Source organism: Typopeltis vanoorti, chromosome 20 (assembly GCF_054136105.1).
Source record: "Typopeltis vanoorti isolate ZY-2024b chromosome 20, IOZ_Tvanoo_1.0, whole genome shotgun sequence".
Taxonomy (NCBI): domain Eukaryota; kingdom Metazoa; phylum Arthropoda; class Arachnida; order Uropygi; family Thelyphonidae; genus Typopeltis; species Typopeltis vanoorti.
This window is the reverse complement of record NC_143568.1, coordinates 103,857,645-103,872,859: the sequence shown is the minus strand read 5'-3', so window position 1 is coordinate 103,872,859 and position 15,215 is coordinate 103,857,645. Positions and strand designations below refer to the sequence as shown.

The following is a 15,215-nucleotide window of genomic DNA, read 5'->3' as shown; positions in this document are numbered from 1 at the left end:
GATGTATATTACATGAAGTAAGGCATGGTCCAGCATCAGGTACCTCTGGTTTGCCATGCCCGTATTCACTAAAGTGAGCCCATGAGAAATTTCTTCCCCAGAATACATGTCATATATCCATAAATTGTGCTCCCTTTTGCTCACACAGCTCTGCCAGCATAACATTCATGATTCTGGCTCTCTCTCTCTCTCTCTCTCAACTCATTGTCCTTGGCAGAACACTGACAACCTTTCCCACTATACTGTTATTTTTCACTCTCCTCAATAACCTCCTGATATCGGCCCTTACATTCTCCTTTTGCCAACTTAAGAGCCTTTGTAGTAGCTCAGTCAGTATAGATGAAGCCCTTTGGTCAGAAAGACCCGGGTTTGATCACTGTCCAAGATGTGAGGAATCTTTATCTGGTCTCTTTTGACAAAAGGTGAGTTGGCTGGTCTCATACTGGTTGGTATTGAGGTAGAGTGTTTTTTTCCCTTCCTGGGAAGTTAGGTTTTTCATCCCACAGAACAGGCAAACTGGCCAGGAGAACACACACACACAATTGACAGACAAAAAATACATCATAGCCAATAGCTTCATGTTGATTTCATAACATGGTGCTATACTACCCATATGGGACTCACTACTGCTGTATCATCATATGCTAATTAATTTATGTCCACTTAAATTATCTGTCCTCACAACCACTGCTAATTCTCTTGCTCATTTCCTCATGTCCAAAGCATGAATTATCTTGTCATTCTCCCTCCTGGATAGCAGACCTTATGGACTCTCTCATAAACCAATCCTCTAACAATGGAATCTCCATACACTGGTATTCTCGAATCACTCGTCTCCTCCATCTGCATATTCTTCATTTCATTTTTCATTGTGAATAACTCTTTCTTAAAATCTTGCATTCCAGCAATTTCATTCTCTGTCGCTCCCACAGTTCACTACCATTTTTTTTGCTGCACTTTACTTCCATTCACTCATTTATGACTTAATTTCACTTCTTTCTGGCATTCTTTTACTGCATAATAGCACTCCCTAACCATTTACACAATACTTTTGCAGAAAGCAATATACCATGTAAATCGAGGGTTAGGTGTATGATGATCAGCTTGTCTTTTCAGCCCACTACAGGGTGAAGGCCTATCCCACTGCAGGAGAGTTGGACCTACTTCTCCCATGGTGACCCAGTCCACCTTGGGAGAGCATATATATATATACTTGGATGAAGGAATGTATGAAGGTGGAAGACAATCACAAACATCCATGCCTAGGTGGGATTTGATCCCACAGCCTCTTGGGAAGGAGATTAGTGTATCTGCTGGAGAGCAGATACACTAATCGCTTGGCAACCAGGCCAGCATTAGGTATACACCCTCTGTCCAAAAAGAAACCGAACTTTTGATAGAAAGTAAAACACAGGCCAATTATAATTATTCAAATCATTTATTTCAATCAATATACTCTCCTTCAGCTTCCATACAACGTTTGGCATGGTCAATTAATTCATTAAATGAGTTTTTTATATCGGTTTTTGGGATAGTGTTGAGGGTCGTGGTTACTGCCACTTGAACGTTTTTAATGTGTTGTATCACTTTCCTTTCATCAGCAAATGAAGTCTGAGGAAGAGAAAGAAGTCACAGGATGCTAAATCAGGTGAATATGGTGAGTGATCCAACACACAAACCTGGTTTTTTCTCAAAAACCAGGTTTGTGTGTTGGATCAATGTTTGAACGATGAGATGGTGCATTATCGTGCAAAAGTGACCAGCTGCTTGCATCATGATACTCATGCTGTACACGACGAATTCTCACTATCAATCGCTTCAAAACTTTGAGATAAAACTCGCCACTGACCTTTTTGCCAGGTGAAAATTCTTTGTGGATAATGCCCTTGGAATCGTAGAAACAAATCAGCACTGTCTTTACTTTTGACTTCTCCAAGCGACTTTTTTTCGGATACCCCTCTTTCTGGGGTATCCGAGTACCACTCAGTACTCTGGTACTTTGTTTCGGGCTCATACTCAAAACACTGCGTTTCATCACCAGTAACGATTATTTCAAGGTAGTTTGAGTCCTTAAGTGTTCAATTCGATACATTTTTTGGTTGTTGGTCAGCTTGTGGGGAACAAATCGCGAATTCAATTTACAAAGGCCCAAACTCTCGGTCAAAATGTTGTGCACAGTTGACTTTGGAATCCCCAGTTCATTTTCAATCAAATCTCACAGATGATTTTGGGTTTTCTTTGATAAAATCACGCACTTTTTGGATGTTAACTTTTTGGACAGCCCAGCTTTTTGTTGTCTTCAAGCATCTCACGACCACTTTGAAATCACTTAAACCACTCATAAACTTGAGTATGGGATAAGCATTCATCACCGTATGATTTTTGAAGCATTTGATGCATTTTGGTAAAACATTTACCAAGTTTAATACAAAAGTCAATCGCAGCTCTCTGTTTGAAACTCGTTTTCCGAGTGTTCGTCAAAACACACTGTCACTCTTGGCACTATAACTCACCTTCTAGCCTTTTAATGAAGCAAATGTGATAAACAGTTGACACAACACTAATGAAGGTTGTCGCTTTTGACAACAAAAATATACAACAGGTGGCGTCACTAGTTTCTTCTATTTTTGAAAAGTTCGGTTTCTTTTTGGTCAGAGGGTGTATATTAAACTGATAATGAAAGCATAGAGAGAAACAGAGTTATATATCAATATAGAGCTATTATCAAATGTGCAAATAATAAATCTACTAATCAAAGTTTAATAATTACAATTCAAGTCCATTTTGGAGGATACATTAATAAGAATACATACCCAAATATCCTTGAAGAGAAACATGACATTCATTTTGAAAATCAATTTAATTTCTGAAAGGGTGTTTTTTGGTATTGAAATTATAATTAGGCTGAAATTCAGTATAAAAATGAAATGAAATATAATACAGACAGCAAAGATCCAAAATGCCTGAAGGGATAAAGATATGAATTAGAAACATGGAACAATAAATATGAATATAATCATCACATTTGAATATCATGAATATGGAATAAATGTAGAAAAATGTATTTATTTAGTGAATTATTCAGGATTAAGGGAGAATAACTTATTTTATTTAATTGTATGCAGAAGATTTAAGTTTACTGAATACTGCTATCATATTGCAATATTGTTCATATTGCTATACTTTCTGAGCATCATAATTTGCAAATTATGATGCTCAAACAATATGAACTTATTATTATTGTTATTATTATTAAAATTGTTATTATTATACTTTAATTAATAAATTAAAGCTTTTGAGTAATTATGTTCAATGAAATGAATAGAGTACAGAAAAATAATTAAATGAATTTAATAGTTCGTATATTTTGACTATTATAGAGACATCATTAGGGATGCAATATTAAAATTGTAAAAGTGATCAGTTGGATCTAACTGACCATGCATTAGATACCTGGCATAGAATAAAAAAAAAATAGTGTGTTTTTCAACAATCAACCCAATCTAATCTAAATAAATATAGTTCTGGTAAAACTTTCCACGATTTGAGAAATTAATTTTTAGGCCTCCCATCCAACAGCACCTGTAGAGGTGTCCCTCACAGACTAGAAGCCTTAAGTCCCAACTTCTTCCACTTATTGTTCTGTGTGTGTTTACAATTTTAATATTGTATCAGTGATGAAGTATAGGAACTACATAACTTGTGCTTAATTATTTTTCTGTGTTGAATTCATTAGCCTTGCATGTTGATAACAGGAGTAGCTGTATTTCCTATTATTGCATGCTCATCAATTTGGTATTTAAAAAAGAAGATACAACAACCTTAGGTTCCAGAAATCCAAATTTATACTTAGACATTTCCCTTGCTTAATGCGGTTTTGCTTAACACAGATTTGATTAACATGGCAAAATTAATTGCGGCAATCCCTTGATATACGCAGCAAGAGTTTTGATTAATGCGCCTTTATCCCTGCGGAGCTCGCAGCTGATCTGACAGATACATGCAAAATATTTAACATAAATATTCTTACACAATTCAGTATATAGCGTGGAGGTGATGAGTAGCTGTACATTCAGATGTTACAAGTGATATTCCGCACTGTTTTTGCTGTCAGTTTGGTTTAACACATGTTATGGAAAGGTTTGTGATATTTGACAGTAAATTGTATCTGAAAGATAACGCGACCTCCGATGTCACTATAGTATGGTTTAGTTGTTTGTTATTTTTTATTCTTTGTTCAATAATTTCTAGATTGTAACTGAAAATAAATCAACCATCATGTATTACTGAAATAGAGAGTCCAAGGCTTATTTATCATACATGTCCTCTAGGAGATGTGCTTTACATTATGGAAAATACTAAGGAAAGTGATCTGGAGCTTACTCCACCTTTACTACGAGTTGCCCATAAGGTTGTTTATGCTTGCATCCGCCGAAACTTTTAGTTTCTATATATTCAGCACGAAACTCTTGTAGTTTCTATATTTGGCTATGAAATAATGTTGGATTCAATATTAACTTAATTTTTACCGTCATGTATTATATTTGTAGTGCTTTTTCTTTATGTTTCATTGCTTGTTTGCCGAGGTCTGGAGAGTCATTTTGCTTGTTATCGTAGAATTTATGCCGATAAGAAAAAACTAAAACTGTTCAAATGACTCTTGATAACTTCTTTTGATAAAAAAATTGCAGTAAATAATGTAGGTACAAGTATTTATTAAACATTTACTTTGCATTCAATTTTTATCTTCCTAAAAGAGTACCATATGAAACGAATTATTAATACAGTAATCGATCATGGACGAATTGTAATTTTTACCATTGATTATTAGATTTGATTAATGCGATTTTGATATACACGGTAACATCGAGGGATTAATTAACTGTGTTAATTAAGGGATACCCGTATTTCTGAATTTGAAGATGCATACCTTCAATAACAAGTACTGACAGAAAAGAATTGAACTTCCAGAATTAGAAAAGTACTGTGGTGACATCATTGGTGTTACTGATATGAAGAATAAAACAGGTAAGACTCTGCTAAATGATAAATAAACAATGTTATATTTGAACAACAGGAATCAAGCAAATAAAGGAGAAGCTAGAGAATTCAACACTAAACATGAAGATGAAGTTTGTAATTGGCAGGGAATTTCATGTTCTACAGAGTGTTGTACAAAGGAAGAAGTGGAGAAATTTTTGGACTCATCAGAGAGGGCAGCTGACAAAGAAAAGCCAGTCTCTGTTGGATGCAAAGTAGAAAATTAATATCACATATACAGAATTTTTTTGAAAAATTTGGAAAAAACAACAAAGGTAATAATAATGTAAATACCTGGTTAATTTCTGTTCGAATGCTATGTTTGTTCCAATAAAAAGATGAGCACAAATTCAGATGGAGAGAAGACACAAGAAATAATAAAGTCTTATTTACTGTTATTGTAGATAATGTCTTCACACTGGTTCAGAATACAAGAATGGGTCTGAAATGATCCCCATTTATTTTTGAGCAGAATAAAAAATGAATTTCATAAGAAAAATATGTAAGAAATGTTTTATTATTATTATCTGAGATCTCCAGGGAGTCAAGGACTCATCGAGGGAGGATGTAAATTATCCAACCCAGCTATCATACCTTCCCTTAAATTCATTTACACTAGATGCGCTCACTACCCCTAAAGGCAAATTATTCCACTCACTCAAAGGGTAAGAGCTAGGTTTTTCTCTCTGGGAGAAAAACCTAGCTCTTACCCCCTTTCCTCGACTGAGAACAACCTTAACTTCCATGGATGCCCTCGTGTTCTCTTCCCACCTTCCATATAATGAAAAATTACATCGTTTGAAATGCTATAACACCCATTCAAAAGTTTATAGACCTCTATCATATCACCCCCCTTTCTCCTGTTAGCCAGAGACTGTAATCCACATACCCGCAATCTGTCCTCTTAATCTAAATCCCATAATCTGGATATAATCTTTGTAACTCTTCTTTGCACCCTTTCCACAGCTTCTTTATCCCCTTGGAACCAGGGAGACCAAATCTGTGCACAGTAATCCAAGTGTGGTCTTATCAAAGTCTTATAAAGAGGTAAAATTACTTCTTTATGGTTACATGTCAAGGTTCGCTTCAACATAGAAATTATCCTCTGAGTTGTATTTGCAACTTTTGTTATGTGACCTTTGAACTTTAAATTCTTATCCACCAATTTGCCTCTTCAGTTTTTTGTAGCATAACCCGGCTAATATAATATGCTGCTGGAACTAATCACGCCAAAGTGCATAACTTTACACTTACTAACATTAAACTGACAGCCATTTTCATTTGCCCAGATTTCCTATTCAAATCATTTTGTAATTGCTGAATATCAGTAGCATCCCTGATTGTCCTGCCTATCTTCGCATCATCAGCAAACAATTGCAAATCTGATGATTGACCCTGCTTGATGTCATTAATGTATAGATTGAACAATAATGGCCCAAGAACCGAACACTGAGGTACATCACTGGTTACCTTAAATCTGGCAGATTCACACCCACTATATACCACTTTTTGATATCTGTCTGTTAACCATCCCCTGATCCAAGTCAATAGATTATGTTCCAATCTATTTACACCAGTTTACACAACAGCCTAGCATGTGGTATCCTATCAAATGCCTTAGAAAAATCCAACATTGTTATAAAATATGAGCAAATTGCTAAAACATGACCTTCCCTTAGTAAACCCATGCTGCTCCCTGCAGAGTACAGAATGACTGTCTACCCATTTCTGTATGCGAGTTCTTATTAACTTCTCTAAAATCTTCACTACCACACTAGAAATACTAATAGGTCGGTAGTTAGACACATCCGTTTTTGCACCACCCTTGTGCAATGGAACTATATTACATTCCTTCCATTCCTGAGCTGAGACTCAAGTTATACAAATGTGTGAAAGGCCTAGCCAATTTAGCTGAACTTTCCTTTAGCAAACGGGCTGATATTCCATCTGTCCCTATTGACAAATTCTTATCCAGTTTATGCAAAAGCTCTTCAACCTCATTTTCATGAACCTCTAACTCTTCATCCAACATAGTAGTAGTAGCACCATGCTACATACACCTGGTTGATATATCTTAGCAAAGTGAGCACTCATTAACTGAACAATCTCCTTAGCTTCCGACACTCATGTACCATCTGCATTCAATAAAGTTATTCTTCCACATTCATTCTTTCTTTTGCTTAAGACATAATGATAAAATTCTTTTGGATTACCTCTAGTTAATTTTCTGGCATGAGCTTTATATATTTTATAACTCCTCTCACTCTTTTTCTCACGATACTCTTTCCACATCATCTTCTTCTTGTGGATTTCTAGCTTAATAAGGCTGCACATCCATTTCACTCCCAACCTATTTATTCTTTGAACACTAGAGATACATTCAGATACTGCCTCATTCAAGCACTTTTTCAAAGATTCCCATGCATTGCTGACATTTTTTCCATTCAGTAACTGATACCATGGCACCAAAGATAGTATTCTTCTAAGTTGATCATAATTTCCAGCTTTGTAATGCAGCATGTAGCTTGATTTAATTGGAGCTTCAATACAAGTAGATACTTCCCAAGACAGAACAGCATGATCACTGTCACCAAAATGTGACAGTGATCATGGTGATAAAATAGCTATATTCTTGACAGAGATCCCTTCTGACGCTATGAGCAAATCCAACACTCTTTGACCTCAAGTTCCTTCTTTCACATGCTGCTTGAGAAAGTTATCTCGTAACAATTCAATAAATTCCTGTTCTTTCTGATCATGAGATTTCTCTTCTACCCAATCAATGTTTGGAAAATTAAAGTCGCCCATAATGATCATTCGCTTGGCATTCATAAGGCTAAATTGGCAATGCATTTCTTCGTCCCCTACAACTGAGCTGCCAAGTCTGTAGCAACTCCCCACCATATATTTCATTCTGTTAACCTCCACTTCACACCAAAAAGACTCAAACTCATCGCTACATGGAACATTGTTACCATCATTGTTTTCTTGTATTTCTACCCTAACTGGACTTAAGTCATCTGATATCATTAGTAGCACTCCTCCTCCTTTCTTATCTCTTGTGTCATTCCTAAAAATAGTATATCCATTACACTCGATCCCACTTACCATATTTGATTCAGATAGCCAGGTTTCACTAATGCCAACAATCTTAGGCCACATCAAGAAAATCAGCTTTTAGAGGGAACTGCAGATTCAACTATGCAAATTATTTTTCAACAAAAAATGAAAGAATTTGAAAACAAGAACCAGACCTTGGTGTCATGGTGGCAAACTCTGATGAAGAAAATATAATGAATGAGCCAGTGAGGCAGAGTGAAGATGTTTTCAAGAGAGGGAAAAAAAAAAAAAAAAAAAAAAAAAAAAAAAAAATTCAATGGGGGGGGGGGGGGGCAGGAGTTCAAGAAGTTAAACAGGCAGCCCTAGAAAAAACAAAAGCATATGGCAAATTCTTATGCAGATAAACAAAAGTCAAGGCAAGACTTTGGGTAAATCAGAAGATAAATATCATAAAATTTGGCAAAATATTCTGGAGGATATTGAAGCATAGTAATAGTACTGTAAAAGAAACGAGAAACAAAATATATAAAATCTAAATACATTCTGGATATCAGAAGTAATTAATTTGAAGATTATTAAATTAGACAAACAGTGACAGAACTGTTGTAGAAACTATTGAAGTGGAATACTTAAGGAGAGACTAAGAAAAAAACTGTGCGAAAAAACAAATTTTCACTTTAAGATAAATAGTTAAGAAATCATGAGAGTATAAATAAGGATCTGTATTTAAGTTTTGTAGATCCAGAAAAGATCTATGACAAGGTACCAAAATAAAAGTGGGACAATACATTGTCTGTATTTAAGTTATAAGTCAGCAGTTAGATTATATGGATCACATTAAGGAGGAAAATAGCATTAAATGTGATATCAAAACTGGAGATTTTAATTTATCTCTACAAAGGCATACGATGTTATACTTAAATAAATCCAGTGCAAGCATCCAGGATACTTCAATTAAATCGAATAACTACCCTAACAAATTCTGCATGAAAATTAGTACACAAAAATAACCAAAACCATGAAAAAAAAACAGGAGCATGAAACCATCAGCTAAATGCTTAATGGTGAACTCGTAGCATAAGTAAAATATTTTGGTGATTTAGGCATGATTTTTAGTTAAGACAGCAAATTAAATATGGAAATAAACAACAAAATAAGTAAAGCTGGAAGAGTGCCGATGGAATAAATTTACTGCATTTTTCACCTTATAAGATGCACTTTTTTGTACCTAAAATATACCTGAAAATTAGAATGTGTCTTATAAACTGGTGCATCTTACAGTGTGTGTTATATATAAGTGTTTTTTTATATATACGCACAATTAAAGTGTGTCATCGCTTATCAATAATGCACGATCAGTGTGAATAGTTGTACGGTCGTTAAAGTCACGCATTTAAACTAGTAATCAATACATTATATTTAATTATTTTTATAAGCTATATAATTGCGTTTAAGTGTAGTGTGATTGAGTATGCAAAAAAAGGCAATAGGCAGCAGAATGAGATAATCATTATTATTATTATTTTTTATTTTTTTGAAGAAATAGGTGCAGTTCTTTATCAGTGTATTTTTGATTTCAAATGGTGAGAGTATTAATATACAAAGGTTCTTGTAGACAGGCTTATACGTTGGTTATGCATTTCTAAATCACTTAGGGAATTGAACAACGTAGATCCGAATATAAATTATATACTTTAATAAATATTTCCGATATTTCGGCAACGTCACGTTGCCATTTTCAAAAGGAACTTACAAAAAGGCACATGCACGCAGGCATTACAACACGGTAAATGAGAATGAAGATATGAAGCTATCGTTCTCCTAGAAGTCCTGATGGTGCCCTCTAGCAGGCTAAGTAGGTGTTCTTGGCTGTTGGGCTGAAGGTCTGCAGATGTATGCCTCCCCAAATTTGGGGCAGTCGCATACGACCAAATTTGTTGAGGTTTGGAGAGTTTCTTAGGGCTGAGGCTGATTCCATAAATAGTCTTTCGAATTTGTATTTGCTATGGTGTATTACTGTAGCTTTCTTCCACCGTATTCTGTGGCGTGTATCCAGAGCATGGTCTGCAAGACCAGAATGGCTGTACTTGTGAAACCGGATGTAGTCCTTGTGTTCAGAAATTCTGATATTCGCTGTCCAGTCTGTTTGGCATGAAATATCGGAAATATTTATTAAAGTATAATTTAATTTATATTCGGATCTACGTTGTTCAATTCCCTAAGTGATTTAGAAAAAAAAAAATAATAATAATATACAAAGGATGAGGATGTATTGAATAGAATGCTTCTACTAGAATGCTCCAGATAACAGTTTGCAAGAATAGGTGACAATACTGTCCACAGCTGTTCCTTAAACTTTTATAAACCAATTTCTCTTGTGATTTAAATAACTACATTCCAATTTAAATAAAAATTTAAATACCTAAAATATCTTTAGGAAAAGCAATGGATAAATATTCAATAATTTCAACCTAAGGGATAGTTAAGAAGACAGGTGAAAATTGATGATGCAGTTTGACAAATATGCATCTGATAAATAAATCATGAGCCAAATTATACATCTATTCTCTGGTTAACTGGCACTTTAAATCTAGTACATTTGGGTATTAGATGAATTACTATGTAATCCAAAAATATGAAAACAGAATCGTTGGACTGCATACATATCTTAACTCTGATCCTCTATATATGAAAAGAAGAAGGGAAAAAAAAACATTATGATCATAACATCACATATTATCTCTACCTTGTGATTAAGAGAATACAAGTTATAGATCATGTGAAGGAAATAGAAATTATGAGATTACTCAGGATAACAATGGATTACAGATTACAGAGTTAAGAGTATACAGAAATAGGAAACTTAGAAGATTCAAAAAGAATTTAAATAATTTTGGGATCACTATAAGCACTGAAACAATCTAATATACATCTAAAATATAGATTTATATATCATGACTTTCATGAAAACATTTAGCTCTAACTTTTTATTTAATATGTATTACAATGAAGTTGGTCGAACATATTCTTACCTTTCTGAGAGTTTTGATACGATACGGATCAATCCTTGCAACATCTACTGATAAAGGTTCGGGAGTATGTTTTAATCTCTTTAATCTGACCATGGCTCGCACACACAAAATTGCAAACTGAAATTTAATAAAATGTGCTGAATTGCCATTTCTATCATTATTGATATTAGAAAATACAGGCAATAGGGATATGTGACGAAGAAAATACAAACATTAGAAGTCCAAAAATAGCAAATCACACACACACACACACACACACACACAATGGAATTTCAATAAATGTGTAAGTACTGAATGAAGAGTAGAAATATATTAAAACTTGTAGACATGTAATGCTCGCTCTTTCCAGACTTAAGTTTCAGTTTATAGAGAGTGACTAAAGATTTTTAAGCAAAGATGAATTAACTGGCATCGACACAGACTCAGACTTTTTTGTGTGAATTCTATTGGGTGATACATGGTATATTTCTAAATATACAACTGATTCATCTTTTTAAGGCAGCTGAATAAGCTGGTCTTTAACCCTTTGACCATTAAGTTACAGTTTCAGGTACTTTATCCCAAGTTTTTTTTTTTTTTTTTTTTGAATTTCAATACTACTTGATTAACAAGGTATAAAAAAAGTATTTATTTACAATTTTTATACAAAAACTATCAATGATTTACTAAAGAGAATATTAACTAATAGATAATTTTTATACATATAATAATAACCTATATTCGGTGATATTTCTTCAGAAGTTTTCTAATTGGAAAGCAATCATCAGTCAAATTTAAATTTTGTATTTCCCACAGTAGTAGAAATCTTACATCTAATGTGGAAAGTAACAACAAATATAGTAGATTTTGAGTATGGTAATGCACACAACCCTATGTATAACTTATGTAAACACATACAAATGTATGTGTTTACCCAATTTGTCTTTGCAAACCTTCTTTCCAAAAATTGATCTTCTGCAACAAATGGCACATTTTATTCTTAGCTCTGCTTACTGAAATGTACCCAGAACGTTAGTAATACTATCAACGAATTATAGAATCACACTCACCGCATTAGTAACACTAAAGAAACGACACAAACGAATGCAAACAGCTCATTTTTTATGTCAAAGGGTTAAGGTTCTTTTTTTTCTCAGAAGAGAAGGATTTTTCTTCTGCAACATCTCTGAAACACTGGGTCCCTCCATTCTGGTAGCAAACAGACAAACTTAGCTGATAATGCAAACAACTGATGTACATAACAGGTTCAAAATTCCTTGAAGTTATAAAGAAAAACAGCTAAACAAAATGAATTAATCAAGCAGCCAATCAAAATATACTGATTGTATTACACTATCAGTAATATTTAAGAGCCTCCATAGCTCAGGTATAGACAAGCCCTTTGGTTGGAAAGACCAAGGTCTTTTCAATCAAATGGTGAGTTATATGGTCTCATATAGAGAGGGAGGATTTTTCCTCCTGGAAACTTGAGTTTTTCACCCCTCAAAACAGATAAACTGGCCCTGTGAATACACAAATCTACAGGCATAAATACTTGCTCTTAAGGGATGCAGAACAGGAATGACATGCCAGCTGAATTAATCTGCCATGACCACCAATCGGGGTATTCTACTCATCCTAAGGAAAGTATGAGTTGAAGAAGTCACTAAAGAAAGAAGGCAAGATGTAGACCACAAGCGAGCATCAATCTAATTTAGATTTTGTATTTCCCAAAGTAGTAGAAACCTTACATGTAATGTGGTAACAACAAATACACCAAAAATGGACACTGCCATCATCAACCTTCAGCTAGTGAACACTAGAATATCCTTTAGAATGATGTCTCCTTAGCAATGCAAACATTTTCCTATAACAATCAAATCCATTGAAAAGTTGTAAACCTATATACTTTAGTAATGTGGATTAGATAATCTAGAATTCCTACACTATAGACCAAACATGGAACTCACTTCTGGCCCAATCAGAGTGTGGTCTCACAGTGATTAAAGTCACCTGCCACCTAAAAACATTTACAACCTTTCTATGTCATTTATTTTATATGAATGCAGGAAAAAGGTAAATCTCCCAAAACACACACAGTCTTAATATCAAAATCAATCATGCTCTTCTCCAATCAGTCAGATGACATTTTCCTAACAAAAACCCACTTTCAACTTTTTAAATAATAGCTTCACACATGTAAGAGAAAACTAAATGGAATTTATCACTCCTGTATATTTTGTTCAATGTCATGAGCTTCATTCAAGGAGAAAGCAAAGAACTGGCTACAACATTTAAATTATGAGCACAAGAACAAATCATACAGCATGCATATACTATAGCATGTCTCGTTTGCAGCTGTACAAGTAGAAGGAAACACTATTAGAGTTCCAGAGAAGTCAGAATAGTGTACAATTAAAAAAAAATGACACATAATTAACAGCAATCACTTCCCAAAACTTAAAGATAGGCATACAATCTGTTCAATTAAGATTAGGATGGTGGCAGAGGACTTCATACGATTCAAGAAATAGATAATCAAATTTGAACCTACTGTAGTGCTGCATCATAGTTTGGTTGTTCTTAAAGTGAATTCTGTGTCTAGTGTTGATGTCATGAGAAGCAAAGCCTGAACCTTCTGATTCCAGAAATCTTGTATAATCTTGATGTTCTTGGATTCGAATCATAGGAATGGCCAATCTGACTAAAGCAGCAAAGATTTGATATACACCAGGCAAGTATAGAGTAATAACACATCTTTGATAAGTGGCAAGAAAGAAGACAACTTCTGGGTTGGTTTGAAGGTAGTATACAAATTATATCTATGAAGCAGAAGTTCCTTTAAGATAGGATATACTGATCCTCTTAACATCAGATTGCAATCTGGGAGAGGAATGCTAATTATCAATTACTTTAAATACTTTTAATGGAACATGTGCACTAGACATGTTAAAATAACTTTCAATGCTCACACATGTAACAAAAAACTCCAATATATTTCATCCAATGCTATGTGGACATTGTCAAGGAGAAAGACAGTTAACTATGTTTAACTAGTCAAAAAGCATGCGTATATTAACTCATTTCTTGGTCACAGCTGAAGTACATGATATTACACTATTAGACATCAAAAGGAATAGATAAAACTAAAAAAATAATTATTAATTAAAAAAAACTTATGAAAAATTAATAGTGATCAATTCCCAAAACTTGGATATTGGCATATGCTGACTGGTTCAGGTTCAGACAATTTTGTAAGCTTTTCACAAATTTCAAGGAAAAGATGACTGAAATTGAAAAAGTTTTATCTGGTTCCACAGAAGTCTGCACTTGGTGTGACTTCTGTGGAACCAGAAGTCACACTAATCACTTCACACTTCACTTGGTGAAGCCAGGCTTGTTAGATTCCAAAAAACGTAAAATAGTTTTAACTATTTTATGTTTTAATAGATAAAACTAAAATAGTTTTAACTATTTTACTGATAATATTGGAGTCTTGACATTTAACAGACTGATTTGGAGGAACATTGTAGATAGGAAGTTAGTAATGATGTAAATTTTTCATGTAGTACTATCATATCCTGTACACCCCCTGAGGGTATATATCAGGAATTTGATGATATAAATCTTTTAATATAATTAATTAAATATAATTAAATAAAGTAGTTAAACCATTTGCAATAAATAAAATAATAGTTACCTGGTTTTGTCCTACTTCCCCTATAAGCAAGCAAGTAACAATCTCTAATTTGACACTTACTATTGGTGTAATCAAACCAATTATGATGTAGCTCATAGCACATCATGCCAGTCCCAAGCTGGATGAATTAGAGCTGAGTGAAGGGCTAGCAACCCATCCTCATAAAAAATCTTGCTATGAAAACCACAGTTGCAACAGCTGAGCAAACTAAAAATGAGCACAAGCTGTTGGAAATGATATTCCCTAGTGAAAGAGGAGAAGCTTCAGTTTCCCAGCTTCTCCTCCTGGGAAGCTGGGAAACTGAGGAATACAACAGAAAACCCAAACAGAAAAAAAAAAGGCAGAAAAGCTACTCAAAGTAAAAAAAGCCATATGGGTTTGATCCTGGAATATAAGGACAATAT

At 34.2% G+C, this 15,215-nt stretch overlaps 1 protein-coding gene across 2 annotated transcripts in view; it reads right to left on the bottom strand.

The window, feature by feature from the left end:
• The window catches only part of PhKgamma (phosphorylase kinase gamma), a 154,990-nt gene that overhangs the window by 9,459 nt on the left and 130,316 nt on the right, over positions 1-15,215 (bottom strand). For both annotated transcript variants that reach the window (XM_090409820.1, XM_090409819.1), the window contains exon 13: positions 11,133-11,249. In XM_090409820.1, the coding sequence (XP_090265946.1) occupies positions 11,133-11,249 (117 nt within the window). The remainder of the gene's footprint in view (positions 1-11,132; positions 11,250-15,215) is intronic.